This window comes from Pagrus pagrus (assembly GCF_965226575.1).
Source record: "Pagrus pagrus genome assembly, chromosome: 3".
In the NCBI taxonomy this organism is placed as follows: Eukaryota; Metazoa; Chordata; class Actinopteri; order Spariformes; family Sparidae; genus Pagrus; species Pagrus pagrus.
The window spans coordinates 31,432,222-31,448,581 of NC_140187.1; the positions used below are offsets into that span (position 1 = coordinate 31,432,222).

At 42.2% G+C, this 16,360-nt stretch overlaps 1 protein-coding gene across 9 annotated transcripts in view; it reads right to left on the reverse strand.

Annotated features, from left to right (window-relative positions):
- Positions 1 to 2,113: 2,113 nt before the first annotated feature.
- The window catches only part of iqsec1b (IQ motif and Sec7 domain ArfGEF 1b), a gene marked incomplete at its 5' end in the record, with an annotated part of 214,786 nt that continues 200,539 nt past the window's right edge, over positions 2,114 to 16,360 (reverse strand). For 8 of the 9 annotated variants that reach the window (XM_084348723.1, XM_084348722.1, XM_084348721.1 and 5 more), the window contains 10 exons: positions 2,114 to 4,744; positions 8,079 to 8,128; positions 9,958 to 10,134; positions 10,261 to 10,422; positions 10,884 to 10,983; positions 11,070 to 11,195; positions 11,361 to 11,390; positions 12,058 to 12,197; positions 12,699 to 12,865; positions 14,349 to 14,471. In XM_084348723.1, the coding sequence (XP_084204849.1) occupies positions 4,211 to 4,744; positions 8,079 to 8,128; positions 9,958 to 10,134; positions 10,261 to 10,422; positions 10,884 to 10,983; positions 11,070 to 11,195; positions 11,361 to 11,390; positions 12,058 to 12,197; positions 12,699 to 12,865; positions 14,349 to 14,471 (1,609 nt within the window). In that variant the 3' untranslated portion in view covers positions 2,114 to 4,210. The remainder of the gene's footprint in view (positions 4,745 to 8,078; positions 8,129 to 9,957; positions 10,135 to 10,260; positions 10,423 to 10,883; positions 10,984 to 11,069; positions 11,196 to 11,360; positions 11,391 to 12,057; positions 12,198 to 12,698; positions 12,866 to 14,348; positions 14,472 to 16,360) is intronic. The other variant, XM_084348729.1, reaches the window with a different exon arrangement.

A 16,360-nucleotide genomic window follows, 5' to 3' on the forward strand; every position in this document is an offset into this window, starting at 1 on the left:
TAACAGTTTATCGCTTTATTTTGTGTTCTCAACATCGTCACAGTACTAGTTTTACATCAATGGGGTTTTGTCTACTTAGAAACAGAATGCATAATAAAATAAGAGCACTCCTCCCTTCCCTTTGACTTCAAAAGTGGGCTGTGAGTGTGAGAGAACAGGAGCGTCTTAGGAAATAAGTCAGAAGCGGTGTTAACTGTGTAACAGTTGGCTGTTCACCTCTAGATCCTATGATAATTCAGCCTGTCGGAGGCAGACAGAAGCAACTGATGATTATGTAAATATCAGAGGGGAGCAGGAATGCAGCTTCAGTGTAACTGCACACATTGAGTAGTAATAATAATAATAATAATAATAGGAATTATAATAATAATAATAATAATTTACAGACTATTTACATATGTTTTCTCAGTTTTACTATCCACCCTTAAAATGTTTCTTCCCTTTTAAACCCTCTTCATCAAATGACATTAGATTTACCCAGATGGATTTGCTATTTACACTCAGCAGTACACTGCCATGTCTTTAAACTGTACACTTAACGTAGAGGTGAAATGCATGCCGGAGGAGAATGACACAACTTTAAATGAAAAGACACACTAGTAGGCCAGAGACCATCTACATGTAAACAAGCATCAGTCAGACAAATCAAAGCTACATTGAAAGTTTGGGGTCTAGTCAAGCCCACTGCTCAACAGAACACTTAGAAAAAAGAAAAGAGAAAGAAAAGACTAGAAAAAAGAAACGGTAGGCATCAATGGCATGCAACAAAGCACCTCACACGGAATCTGGACAGGTTTTACAACAGATCGGTCATCTGAAGGAACTGGAGGGTTGTGACTGAAAACACTCATGTTTAATATTCAATATTCAATAAGCCTCCGTTTCCTCTTGGCGGGTGTCTGCACCATCGTTTCATCACAACAAATTAGTTATCAGACTCAGATCTGAAGACAAGTTACTGTTGGTCAACTGTGGGGTTGTGGTGGCCCCCAATTTATTTGATTTAAAATGTAACGACCATGCTATATTGGCACTTTTCTGACTCCGTAGAACCTAAACTACACTTGATTAAATGCTGTAAATATTTGACAGATCAGAGACCAATATTTGATTTTAGAGTAGCCTACAGAATACATTTTGAATCATGAGTGATATTTTAAACATGCTACCACTGTCTAAGAAGCACCTTTTATAGCAGGGTAATTAAACTGGTAACTAAAGGGTCATTAATGGTTAATAAATACTTAACGAATGATTTAAAGATCTGTAATAAGCTATTGATAAGAAGAACATTAAGGTTGTCGGGATGTGAAAAATCTCTTTGGCAGGTGTTTATCCTCCTCATGAGAGGTTTCCCCAGAATCTTTCAGCAGAGATAGTAAGCTGCCCGCCTCCTGACGGTGCTCATTTTGATTGCTATATTTTGCTTTACTGCCTTGCTACTCTTCTTTGAGCGTTACCACCACCAACCAGCTGGTCTGCTGATGACTTGCTAATATTTTTTAGAGCAGGGCTGCCCAAAGTGGGACTCGCACGCCATACGGTTCAATTTGGCCCGCCAGATAGTTCTAGCTAAAAAACATTAAAAAATAAATGCATAAATATTATGATAATGTTGATGCTGTTTTCTTTCTGAATTATGTAGTCAGTCAATTAAGAGAACTCGGGATCCTTGTGTCATTTTTGCATCTTAATAACACAATACAATAAGTGTGAGGGTTAGACCATCTCTCACTATTAAGTTTCAGTTTTGCCCCCCCACAAGAGCACCCATGTTCTAGAGAATAAACACCAGCTGAAGGGATTCATCAGAACATGGCAACACAAAAGTTGTTGGTATCAGTGGCTTATTACTAATGTATAAAGCAATAGTAAATAACTTATTAACCATAATGAAGTCAATAGTAAATTAACCATATTCATCAATGTAATTAGTTACAACTTGTAAACCCTTTATAAAAGGTGTCATATTGGAAAGTGGTACCTTAAAAACTTGAACCTTGAGGAAAGAAGTATTTAAAAGTCTGATCTACTTGAGGTCACTTGACAACAGTAATGTGTGAGCCATTGACAGAGACAGATGATAAAGATGAAGAGAAAAGAGCTCCATTAATTTTACTCCTAGCTGTCGGTCCATTATCACTCCGATTTATTGATGACAGAGTACATCTTTCATCTCACTTGCTCTACCTGTCCTCTCACAGCTTTGACTACTGTTGTACACTACAGATCCAGTAAACTATTGTGTGTGGATCAGGAAAAGATACAGGTTTGCTTATCCTCTGGAGTGACACAAATACATAGTCGACTTCACCTAGCTGTAATTGGAGAAGTTAAAACTATTCTACCATTCATTTTAACAACTGTCAACTGTAACACTGATATAGTTTGGGAATACACAATAGTTAGAAAATAGCCTTGAAATACATTGTTACATGCAATTATTTTCTTTGACATTCTTTCTTTCAGTGTGGAAGGTCCAGTCCCTCCAAATCCATGTGGATACCTGCATTCACTAAAACACTCAGGGAGAAATGACACAGGACGTTGGGGGAAAAAGACAAAACTAACAGAACTAACAAAATGGAACAACCACCAGATTGCAATTGCTCTTAGACAAAAAAGTAAATACATATTGCACATACAAGTAAAAAAAAATCCATCTCCTGGTCTTTAAGCAGATACAGACTAACCTCTGCCATTGATATTAACTAGTAGAACAAGTGCGGTGTCTATCACTTTCAACCGAAAAGATGCTCCAGCACACCAGCCCCCTGCCTCCCCTCTGCACACACCACAGATACTGTGCACAGGATGGCTGCGAGGTACAACCAGCCATCCCACAATATGTCAGAAAGATGATTGATATAAAACTTCCATTTGAGCATATAAGAGTACTATCACCATCGAAGAATGATAATTATTGATTTTTGTACTGTGTATTGTGTGTACGTGTGGCTCTGAGGAAAAGTCCGATGGAGGGAGTAAACAGCACTGCACGACATGCTCTCTGCTCAAGAGACGCACAATGAAACCAAAGAGGGACAGGGCACACTCAGCCAGCTGAGAGCTTCCACGTCAGGAGAGACACTTAAACAGTCATGTTGCTGTTTCCCTGCTACACAGTTTGCACAGACTCCTTTTCAATGAAAAAACACCGAAACAAACCTCCTCCTCCTCCTCCTGCAGAATGGACTTAGACGAATCCTACCACACTGCAGTACAACATATAGAGCATTTCATATTGTTTATTGGACTCTAAAAAAATAGTTAAAAAAATAAAATGATGGTGGACAAGCAGCCAGTAAGGGCGGACATGAAGATGAATCTGTTTGCTCAGCGGCTCGCTGTGACTTCCTTTCTCCAGAGCAGAAGAGACGACCCCGAACAAGTGCAGTGGATGAGACTGTCGTCAGGCTGACGTGCAGGTCTGCACCGGCCTTCAACAGCCTCCACACAGTTCTAACTCAAAGGCAACCATATACAGTAGTGTTCCAGCTTACCGAATTGCCTAACTATTAAGAGCATTGATTGTTTTCATAACAGTGAAACTACGCCACCTATGTGCGAATATAATACTGAGTTTAAATTGATGCCATTTGTTCTCTAATATTAATTTTAATAATAACAGTTGATATCGTTATTTTACAAAATACTATGCACAATATACATTAACCATTTTTGTGGCTAAATTAGTAAATGCTTTAATAATTGGCACATTTATCACTGCTAACAGAGATATCACAGTGCACTGTGAGCTACCGCTACATTAAATACTTGTACAGCTACTGCTGAGGATGACCGTCTGTTTGTCTGTCTGTCCAGCCAAACCACCCTCACACTAGATAAACTCACTTTGCAGACATTAAGTCAAGATTACTATTTACTTTGTCTGTAAAATACTAGTAAGCAAGATATTTGATCATGTTAACTGAGGAGAAACAGTAGTCGTGGTCTTTGTGCATGCTCTTGTATTGTTGTCTGTTGCTCTTAAAGCAGGCAGACATGACTTGTGAACTGAAATGAAAGGAGCAACCAGAAATGAAATGTGTTTATATTGAATAAACTGCCCAAGTGACGAGCGTAACAAAAAATGCTGAAGGAGGCACAGGATCTCGTCTGGCTTCACGTCCCCAGACCAACGATGCACAGTACGACCGTCTCGTAAGCCGAGAGCCTCAAAGTTCAGTCAGAGAGCCCCCTGTGCGCCTCACACCACCGTACTGATGCCACTGTGCTTGGGCTTGGTGCTTCCGGTCGCCTGGGAGGGTGCCGGCGGCGGGCCGTGGTGGTGGGAGCCGTGAGCGGGGTGGGAGGAGTGTGCTGAGTGACTCCCGTGGCTGTGCTGTGGGTGAGGCGGGTAGGGAGCCTGCTGGCCGTGAGTTGGGGGCGGGTGGTACTGGTGCGGAGGGTGCTGCAAGTGGGCCGGCGGGTGGTAGTGGTGGTGGTGGTGGTAAGGCGGGGGGTTCTGGGTCACGTGGCAGAACTGGGCGTGGTGCACGGAGCCCGGTGCGTCTGTCTCCACCCGGGCCGTGTGGTGCAGGTTGGTGGGGTGAGGAGAGTGGGAAATGAGGGTGGGGTGAATGGGCTGTGAGGTGGGGCTGGGGGACTTCACCCGTCTGGTACCAAACAAAGATCCAAGTAGTGAAGAGGAGCTGGGCAGGGACTGGCCACTGTGGCGGGATGGGCAGTCTCGGCTCGAGGGGGGTCTCCGCCGCATGTGAGGACTGCTAATGATGGACCCCTGCAAGAGAGAAAACAGTCAGCTCACGGCAGGGAGACAGGACAAAGTGGCGGTATACCTGCTGCGGATTCAAATTTTAAAGGGGTTCTATGGAACATTTTGAACCATTTTTGTAAATTATATTAAGGGTTAAAGATAGACATAATCAAGGGCGTGGCCGCTTTGAGTGACAGGTAGCCATAGGCTGTCTGCTCAGCTTGACCTCAGCTAGTTGCAGTGGATGAACTTGATGCCTCGGCTGTGTTTGTGCTGTTGATGCCTGTGCAGTTAATTGGACTAAAAGACTGGAATGGAGGAACATCGGCTGGTGTTTCGGATTAACGTGTGACTCTGTTAGCGTTAACCAGCAGACAGCAGTTGGAGCTGCGAGCTCTCGAGGAGACAGCCAGAATGTGGAGCTTCTGGAGGAAAACACAGAGACTCGAGGAGAATACGGTTTGTTTTTTAAACTCTTGGGATTAAAAACTGGATCTATCTCCACTCTCGCCTGCCATAATAAGCCATGGAGTTGCCAAAATCCACTGTCATGTACTATAACTCTCTTATTTGACTGCTGAATGGAAGGGAAATGTAATGTTAAGGTTACTTTACTTGAACGTACAGAGAGGTGGTGGGAAAAGAAAAGACACTGCAGAATTAGAAAAGAGAACAAAGTATTTGGTAAGTGTTCACTATGCTCAGATTGAACACAAACACAGCCTCAGTACCAGATGTTGCGCGCTATCTTCAGTTTTGATTAGCCAGGAGTTAGGTGGAATCAGCCACTGCCAAGATGGCGACAGTCAGTCCCACCCACTTTGAGCTTGATTCTGGCTCTTCAGAAACCTATGGGTGACGTCCCGGTGGCGCTGTCCACTATTTTATACAGTCAACCCCAACTCCCTGTTCTTTATACCATTTTTAAAGCCAAAATCTTCACTGTAGCTGTTAAGCTAAAAACGTTTCATGCACCAGGTCTGAAGTACGTGAACGAGCTTGATCAAGCATCAAGGGTGTAAATAACTTCTTCTCAATTTGGGATCTCGGTGCTTCCAGAGATTTGGATTATACCGGAGCCATTTTATGCTTTTTTTGTTGTTGTTTTTTTACATTTATAAACGAGTCTCCATCTACTTCAGTTCTTAGGAGAATGCTGCAACACTGTTTTGCAGCTCCAGAAATGTTTTGTGGACTACAAAACTCCACCGACTTTCCATTGGCCTGTGCATGAGTAGATAAAGACTACATTTTCCCTTAAGGGCCAAAAGACATATTTGTGGAAAGAAAAACTATCACCCCAGTGGTTTCGGCTTCTGCAGGCTGCTTGTCGAATTCCTCACAAAGCAGCACCAACTGCATGAGCAACTACAGCTGATCTCAAATCTCACACGATTGCTTGTGTTGCCCTGTGGAAAAGCTTCTCCATTTCCTTTTACAGTTCACTGCCTTTGTTTGTCTATCCATGCTAACATCTCACGGTCGACTCTCTCTAAATGGTTTGGAGGTTCAGTTTGCTGAGCTTGTCAGAGCCTAAGGTATCTGCACTGACAAACTGCTTCCAAGCCTTCAGACTCTCTCTCTGACTGCTGATGCCGTTGTGAGTTCGTGTCACTATTATATCTGGTTTCAAAGGTTACAGTACCCTCTTCACTGGCCCCCACTCTGGAGCCTTTCCAGAACAATATGAAGCCACAGCTTGTATACAGTACACACAGCCATTTTCACCCATCAAGCTCAGGCTCACTGTAAGTGCACTACTGAGTTAACAGATGTGTTTTGATGTTTCTAAGTTCCAACTCAGCAGATCAAACAAAACAAACTTCATAGGAATATTACATATTATGGAATAACAAGATAAATACAGAACAATCAAAAACAAAGTCCACGTTACAGAAATGAAGCAGATCTTTTAGAGCCATGCAGAACATGCAAACTAAACTACTGGCCAATGACTTGGTAGATCCAGTACGATGTGCTCATGTGTGAAGTCACCACAGTGATCAGAGCAGCCTGGGCCTTGCAAGGAGTTGTTCAGAAACTTCTCAAGGATTTATGATATTGTTGACTGTCAGACTGATTTGCCATCAGGGAGAAACCATGATTAGGGTTTTAATTGTATACTCTGACAGCCATACATTATACCTGGAATATTTTTTATGATAGGTTACTTCTTTAAATGACCGATGAGAAGAAGATGAGAATAAATCCATTACTGTATATTAAAATGATAACCTTCATTTTTAACCATGACATTTCTAGTAGTGCCAGCATCACAAGGATGGAACAGTGGGTGCTAAAAGTTAAATAGGACCACCAGGGGCCCCTATTTAAGAAAAAATATGTCATGTTAGGGTCAATGGCTAGAGACAAACAATTTTGATCCCATTTGAATTGTGCTATGAATTACACATGTGGTGTCTGTCAATGTAAAGGATCATTTTTCAACTCAAGTAAGTCGAAGTCTGTCATAAAAATGACTACACATCCAACAGTTGCATAAGTGATGCTGTCTCGTTAAAACTCACTGAAAAAACAGAATTACATTACATTTGTGACCTGTTTTTCTTTTTTCATGTTTATGGCTGGAACGAATGGATGTGGGGCCAAACTTTTGAGAGATGAAGTTGTTGGTTGGTCTTTTCATGGGATTTGTTGATGAAAAATAAAGCATAAAGAAGCCTTATCCTAAAAGGATCTTATCTCGCAACAGCTCCAGACTCAAACCGGCACCGAGAAAACCCTTCATAAACAATTAAATGAGGCGAACTCAGCTAGCCAAATACAAATGGCCTGGGTCACACAGTATATTTTAATAGTTTTACACAGCCTCCATACTCGGATTCTTTCACTCCAGTACAATGCTGACTGAGTGTGACAATAAAAAAGGAAGGGGGAGGAACTTCTTGTCAAGGTCAGGGGTCAAAGAAAGGAAGCAGTGTGAGTCGGTCACTTTGAACTGTGTGGCATGCAGTAGCTGGAACTGACAAAGCTCAGTCAGGTTCACTTGGAGTAAACAAAAAAGGACAAAATTCAGGAGATGGCTAAAAATCTACCCCACTACAAAAAGGAGGATTACTTAAAGGTGGGAGACTAACATCAACACAGAGCAGCCCTAATGTGAGTCAGGAGAATTATTAGTCGTGTCATGCTGTGTACATCGAGGGTTAAACATGTGTCAGCCACAGCGGATCATTCCTGTTCAGCCCATGCATGCAGTGACCAAGGTGCTCAGAACAAAAACAGCAAAACAGAAAAAAACCTCAGACTACACAGAAACAAAACACAGAGACTAGTGTGTTCAGAGTGAACAACATAAAGTCAGAGGACAGCTCAGCATCAGATGCGTCCTACTTACTTCCATATTGCTGTCTAGTGATCCTGCACTGCTGCGTCTCCCACGCTTGCCTGCCCAGAACATGTAACATGACAGATTAGACATGCCCGGCAAACACGTGAAGGTGCACATATCCCTTCTGTCTAGTACGGTGGGGAGGGGGGGCGCTAGCACCCTAAGGTGAAAACGGCGGCACATGACTAGCTAGCAGCAGACTATCAGTATGGCAGAGGGAGGCGAACAGGACGAAAGGACAGGGACGGAGCAAGTCACTGCTACGACTCCACAGCAAGGTTAGCCTCTGGGACAATATGAGCTTGGAGATTCTGCACAGTAACTTGAGGCACAGCTGGCAGGAACTAAAAGACTTCTGGCTGCAGTAAATTACTCTAGCAGTTTAGCATTTTGCATGTATTCAGGTGCAAGACTCACAAGAGAAGGAGATTAGAAAAAGAGTGAACCAGCAGAGGATATCCAGAATTTATGTTCAGAGTATGAGTCACAATCTGAAGACATTAGATCGTACATTTCCCATAATGTAACGAAAAATATGTTTTTATTATACCTCCCCATTTGGTGAATGTCCATCTCTTTCAAACTCCATGCCTTCAGTTTCTAACGGAGGCTTTCTTTCAAAGTGTGCCAATACTCCGAGCCAATACTGAGATTACTTTTCCAGTCTTGACAAAGCAGTGCTATTTATCCATCTAGACTGCATGCTGTGAGCTGCCAAGTTTTGGAGATATTGTCTGAAGAAATGTCTGCTTTCTCTCAACTATAATGGAACTAGATGGCACTCGGCTTATGGTGCTCAAAGCACCAGACAAATATATTTGAAATATTCAACAGCAACGTTTCATCCCGAGAACATCATGCCCTGGTTATTCAAGATAACCACAAGCCTGGTTGTGAGCCTCTCACCCATCAGTAGATGCACACTTCCTTCTGCGCAGTAATACAGAAAGAATATAGTGCCTACATGAAACTGCTCACAATGAAGTCTGTGGATTATCTTGAGTAACCGGGTCATGCTTTCTGGACAGAGACATTGTTGTTGAGTTTTTTAAGTGCAATATTGTTCCATCCGTCGAGAGCCATCTAGTTCCATTATATTCACCAGTAGGCAAACATCTCTATGGTCGATATCTCCAAAACTCTGCTACTCACACAAAACAATCTAAGTGGATAAATAGCACTACAGGTAAGAGAGAAAATATGTATTATTGATTTTTGGGATGAACTGTCCCTTTATCTGAGTGATGCACAAACAGCTCCTAAAGGAAATACAGGTCTCCAAACTCCATTATTGGTTGCGCTCTATGAAGACTGCCATTAAAATGTGTCGTGCCTCATTCAAAAAGCATCAACAGCTCAGCTCCTTCTCTGATGTTGCTTTACAAGTGTGAACCCTGTGCTGAGGTCACTGTGTGCCTGCCTGTACAGAGCTGCTGTGCACTGTGGAGGCAGCTCTCCACACCCTGCCTGAATCAACTGCACCACATTAATTCCTCTTACCGCTAAGACGCTCAAATTGATCACAGTGACCTACATAGTGCTGCCTCCTCCCCCGCCAGTCACGCAGGATTATTAGTTGATAGCCTCTAGTAAATTACACCTGGGCCCATTAGCAAACACGCCCATCTCTATCTCGTTGCTTCCTTGGCTTCACGGCTCAGGGGGTGTGTTCACTGAGAGAATCATTGCAGGTCATAAGCAGGTCAGTCGCAGCTGCAAGCCGAATCAAATTGTACAGGAGCAGGAACTCAGCTTCTTCAAATCAATTAACACCGAAAAGGAGTGAATAGTAGCATGCCAGTATCCATCTTGGGAATACACTCTTTGTCTAGCAGAGAAATAAGACATGAGATTTTGTGTTACCATGGCAACCCCCTGATTTTACCTGCATCTGAGAGGTCTCGTAGGGAGCTGCTGAGGGCACTCCTCTTCAAACCTTCACCAATGGCATAGCTGTCGTCGAGGCTTGCTCGGCTCAGGTTACCGTTGCCTGTTTCCTTCTTTAACCCTGAGCTCTGGGACATGCTGGGCCTCACCACCCCCTTCTGTTTCTCTAGCTCGGCTGTGCAGGAGACACATATGCAACATTAACAGTAATCCGGACTCCTCCTCTGTGTCATTTTCTTTTATTTGGACGTGACATGACAGTACAGTCTGTTGAAAAAACAGAGCTTAAACCTTTACTCACATTCTATCCGGTACTTCTCCATCTCTTGGACTTCAGCAATAGATTCTCGCAAATCGTCTGTAAACTTTTTGCGGTCCTGAGGATTGGGTGCATTGAAGTTGATGAGGACTTTGATATCAGCTCCAGGAATGGCCGAGGTCAGACGGACTCCATTGGGATAATCTACAGAGTGACGACATCAACACTTTAACTTGTGCTCACACAAAACAGACAGCTCTACAGAAATTGGTTGTGCTACCGTGAAGGTGTCAGTATGCTTCAAGGTTAATGCTTGTTGAACCAAACACTGTGTGAAACCCCCTCATTCCATATCTTTCTGACATCAGAATTGGGTGTCTGCTAGTTCTTGTAACTTTCCGAAAACAATAATCCAACAAACACGCTACCTTCATGCAGGGACTTGCCAGGTGTGCGGATGACAAGACAGGATTAGCTCTTTTTTCATTCCTCACAGAACAACTTCCAACCTTTGAGTAGATACTGTTCAAACAATTCATCTTGTATCTGCCCTCCCCTTGTTGGAGTGGAACCATTCCAGCAGCCATACACACACTTGCCTACAGATGTGTTATCATATGAAATTGTTTGAAGCATACTGACGCCTAAGTCGCCACTTCACTTACACTGATTCTCAAAGAGCAGCACTTGCATGCCATAAAGTGAGAAGGACTGTCGAAAGCTGTACGTCACAGAGTTCTTCTTCTTTTGGAAAATTTTTGTAACCTGTAAAAAAGCAAAGTGTATACTGTGACTTCACTGGATTACCTAGGTGTGTTCTCAATGTGCTGGAAAAATGATGTATTTCATACCACCAGCAGGTCATTAAAGAGGAAGATCTCCCTTTGGTGCAGGCCCAACTTTTGTGGTTTGTTGGGGTCGGGCACTTCAAAAAGTCTGCAGTAACAGACCAGTCTCCTGTGGGGTAGGGACAGTACCTGCACACACAATACAGCACCTTTAATGAGCCGGCCTCTTGTTGTCTCACAAGAGACTTTCAAGGTAAAACTATAACTTCACATTCCACAACATTCACATTTGTTCCATAAAGCCGTTATTTCCGCCCGACCCTAAGATGAAATGACAGAAAAAGTAATACTTACACAGCCCAGACCGTGGTGTAAGGAGCCAATCTGTGAGCAAGAGACACACACAAGAGTTACTTTACAGGGATCAGTGAGCACATACGGGAACGTTTAAATTCTCAATACATCAAAAAGACATTCAACATAATGTTCAAAAAGAAATATGGGCCAAATTCACAATCTGGAAAACTAGTTTATGGATCACAGAACAAACATCTATGTGCTCCTCACTATCCCCTTAAGTTGTTGTGTTTCCATGGGACATCTGCTGATTTGTGTCACTGAAGTAGAGATAGTTTGATGAAAAGTCAGTGAATTGAGGAAAAGGGTAGGGTTTCAAGAAAACACCTTTAAGATCACTGGGTGTGAGGCTGTTTATCTCATTTGTTATTATAAAGCTTGTCAGAAGGTACTTGTCTTTGCCGAGACTCAAGGCAAAATATATATTACAGTCATTCAGCATGAAGGTCTCAGGCCTGAAGAATTGATGTGTCACACGGCAAAGAAAGTAGGTTCATGTAAAGAAGACTCTTTCATTTCTGTTCATTTTTAGAGGACGTTGGTCATGAATAACCTAGAGCTCTCCGTGGCAGCGCAGAGGTACATTGGGTAATTTGGTTCTGCATGCGCCTGCTAGATTCAGCTTGTGAATGGAGGGGAAGATAAAAGTGGTCACACTCTACGTGCAGCAGCTCAAGGGCAAACTCAGACTTACCGGCTTTTTTCCAACAATGAGTTTTTCCACTTTCTGAACCTGGGACACATGGTCTTCATTAGTCTTGAGCTCTCGCTTGCGAATCCGCTCATATATCCCTACTAGCATCTCTCGGGGGATGTCCTCCCCATCATCCACTCCTGTAAGAGGATGAGAGGAAAAGAGAGAGCAAAAGAGAAGGATTAATGATTAATTTACAGATTTACAAGAGCTGATGAACCCCTGATTTTACTTACATACTGCTGTGCTGCACATATTTCTCACATTACAGACAGAAATGTCCTTCAGAACTCTCAGAGGAGTATTTCTCCTCCAGTCAATACTGTATTTTAATTACTTACACTCCAATAGGCAGATAAATGAGTTAGCCATGCCATAAAGCCCCTGTTAATACCCTCAAAATCTGTTGAGGGCAACTAAAAAGTGCTTTGCCTCAAAGCAGAGCTTTCTTGGCCACGACCCACACACACACACACACACACACACACACACACACTTATTTACACAGCTCTTAATCAAGGCAAAATGCATGCATAAAACTCAATTTGTGGTGAATATTTATCCCGGAGCTGTACAGTAGCGTCTTAAGATAATGTGGTTTTGTGACAGTAAGCACGGTGCTGAGAGGGAGAACAAAGTACCTCGAAGGTTCTTAACAAAGTCTTCCAGCTTCATTTTCCTCTCAGGCTTAACGTTGGGGCTGTACATGTCTGTGTTGAGGAGGATGATGGCAAACGCCAGGATGAAGATGGTGTCAGGGTTCCTGAACTGTCGCACCACACCAGGGTTGCAGATGCAGTAGCGTTGGCTGCGAAGAGGATTTTGGACATAATCAATAACAAAGAATTTTTTGCTGAGAAACTGATATACATTTCCTTGGTGTTTGTTTTCACTTATTTTGTAAAAAATAAAAACATTTATTTGCAACGTTTCTGTACTAGACCATCAAGAAAATAACGTCTTGCTAAAGGGCATTGTTTCTGCCCTATTCAACCAGCCACATTGTGTTATTCATTAGCCATTAGCAACTGAAGCCTTTACAACATTCGTGAAGACTAATTGATGTTTGTTTTCAATTAAGCAACTCAGCCTAGCTAGATAACATTAGCACTGGCTTCAGTAGATGTGTCTTTTGTTAATGTTACTTGATGTGTACGTCCCACGATGATGAGTGATTACAAATGTATGTATGTAAGTGAGACAGTGTGGGTAATTTGCTTGCAACTTTTAGTCTATTTGTCCCTCTCTTATGCACCTGGCACATGACATAGATGTGTGAAGTATTTTTCTTTTCTGGGTCAATGTTGTTGCCTGTTACTTAGCATGCTGTGCTAAATGTGCTACCTGTACTAGCAGTGCTAACATTAGGTCAGACTGAACATGTATCATAATGAAGTATCAGTATGAAGACTTTCCTTCAAGGCAAAATAAATGAGTAACATTCGCTGTTAGTGTTCCCGGTTTCACTTATGGGTAGGATTATCAATATCAATATTGATATTAATAATGAGCTCTGTGGTCACACAATCAAATAATGAGGCATAGCCTCAAGTCAAAAGCACATGAATCAGTATCACAGAAGACTGTCAATACCGCCTGCAGCCATCAGACAGGCCGTTTAACAGCTTTCTGAGTCACTATAAAGTGAATTCATGATCATATCTGGACTGGACTCCAGGCAAGTGCCAGATGATTAGTTATCATTATCTCCCAAATATTACAGTGGCACTGGTGGGCACTGAGGCTGAAATGTCCTTGCTAAGTGCTGATCGAAGCTAATTCTCTGCGAGTATGGGAGCACCTTTCTTCCAGAGGTTTGGAGTAAATAAATGAGGGACAAATAACATCCATCAGCAGCCCTGAGGGAGGTTTTCTTCAACTTTTTGAACCAGTTTTCTCTAAATTATTTTCTACAATGACCTGGTCGAACAACGTCTGGATTTAAAATGGCTTTATACTGCTGCACTGATGCTCTTATGCCTGCGAGTGTAAAAGGAAGACAGGGACTTTTTGGGTCTGTTTCAGAGGGTAATGGTGCTTTTGAAATGCTACAAAGCTAGCTTGTGCTATCCATTATTCATACATGCTGTGTTGGTGGTAAATACAAGGCATGGAAATTAACCTGATCATCTTGTCATGTAACCCTCAGTAGGTCCAAGCTGATTTAAGACCCTATTATCAAAAACATTAATTTATTCCTACTTGCTGTGAAAAAACGACATGACTTGGGGTGATTATTTTTAATGATCTAGAATACAGCCTGTCATGTCTCTCTGTCAGGACCTCCTCACCTGTAGGCCTCTATCAGCCGCTCAACCTTCTGAGCTTCTCCCTGCACTCTGATGTGCGCCTGAAATTTCCTGAGCGCTTCGTCCAGCTCCATCGCTGAGAAGTCCATTTCATCCACCACACAGCTGGAGAAAAACACACAATTAACAGTGATTAGTTTGGAAATACACTACAGTAAAATACAAAACAAGATACAATATAGGATAATACAAACAATTCTTTCAAACAGGAATGTATTGATTGTCGAAGAAAGTTGCATGAGATTTATGCGCTAGTTTCATCAGCAACAGCTGCTGTTACAGACAGCTACAGTTCACTTGTTAATTTTCACATTCAGTATGAGAGAGCTACGGCTACTGCTGCCGTTAAAATCTCAATAATCTATATTATTCCAGAAATAGCTTAATGACACAATTCTTTGTAGACAGTATCTAAATTGTTTCAGAAAATGTTCTCAATCTGTAATAAAAAATGTCTTCTTCTACTCCTTCCTTCCTCCTTCCCTCTTTAAAAACTTCAAATTCAGAGAGGTGGAAATTCAAGATTTTTATCCCTTTCGTCACTTTTGAACACAAGTATTTAAAAAACGAAACTATGTTTAAGTCTGTGGGCTCTGTGCAGACATCTCACTTCACTGATATCAGATACTCTGTAGATGGTACCAGTGAAGTTCTGGTTGGTTTTAATCACCCACTGTAGAGCCTTCCTGATCTGGGCCATGATGAACCATGCCAGTTTGTGATGTTTCCAGTCAGGATGCTTTCTATTGCTCCTCTGTAAATGTTGACCAGCATCTACCAAGTTTCCATAGGAAGTAGAGCCTTTTCTGTGCTTTTTTAACCAGGGTGGTGATGTGTGATGACCAAGATTCTCAGTGATTCCAAGGAACTTTAAACCGTTCACCTGTTTCGCCTCAGCTCCACTGATGCAAACAGGTGTGTGTGTCTTTGCTTCCTTTTTTCCAAAATCAACAATCAGCTCCTTGGATTTACTGTCATTGAGCAGTAAATTGCTTAAGGCAACAAACAGCATTCTGATGTAGCTATTCTTATTCTCCAGGTGCGTGAAGACTGAGTGAAGAGCAGTAGATATGGCGTCCTCTGTGGATCTGTTGGTTCTGAAAGCATACTGGTGCCTCTCTTTCCTCTTTTATCACTGTGTTATGGCTAATAAGTTATCCAAGAGTTGTCTGTTTGTAGTTTGATGTTGTAAAAATAATGTTAGTGGCTTTGCTTCTGGTTCATGAGAGCACTGAGACTGAACCAAAAAAGCAACAGTAAGCTTTAGGCTTTAAAACCCAAAAACAATCACCTAGAAGTTGCCAAAAAGGTCAGTAGAGCTGAGAATAGGGTGATATAAACTTTATGGTTTCATCACTATGATCCTTTCAAATTACACACTGTCATTTCTCTGCTGCTCACTGAGAAATATTGATTGGTGCAAGTTTAATCCAGGACTTTTATGTATAATGGAGGATTTTTCCACTGTGATATTGACCCAACATACTGTTTGAGAAACACAGATCAGTGGAGCCCCTGGACATTTTTCATAGGGGTGGCCAGATGGGACCACTGGAAATCTTTGGGTGGCAACCAACAGGAAGGGGGTTGTTTACACAGTCAAACAGGTCAATAGCAGCTGGCTGTCTACGCATTCATTATTTTAATTTATATGAACTATTATGGAAAAAATAAATTATTAATTCATTGTAAATAAACAGTACTTAATGGAAAGTATCAGATAAAAGCACATCATGCAGATGTGATTGGCAAGGAGAAGCCAGTGGAAGGGTCAGAAAGTGTATCAGAGTAGCTGTGACCCCTGTCCACCCTTTGGGGGCACCACTGCCACCGACTTAAATAAAGGGAGAACTTTTTTCTCAGCTGAAGTGAGGACTGTGACTTGACTCTCCGGAGCCCTGATACCTTGATACCTTGCGTGTCAAGATTTATAGACGTTTTCTCATTGAGCCCTTTAGATATGCCTGTCAAACTGACACCTACGGACCTTTCCT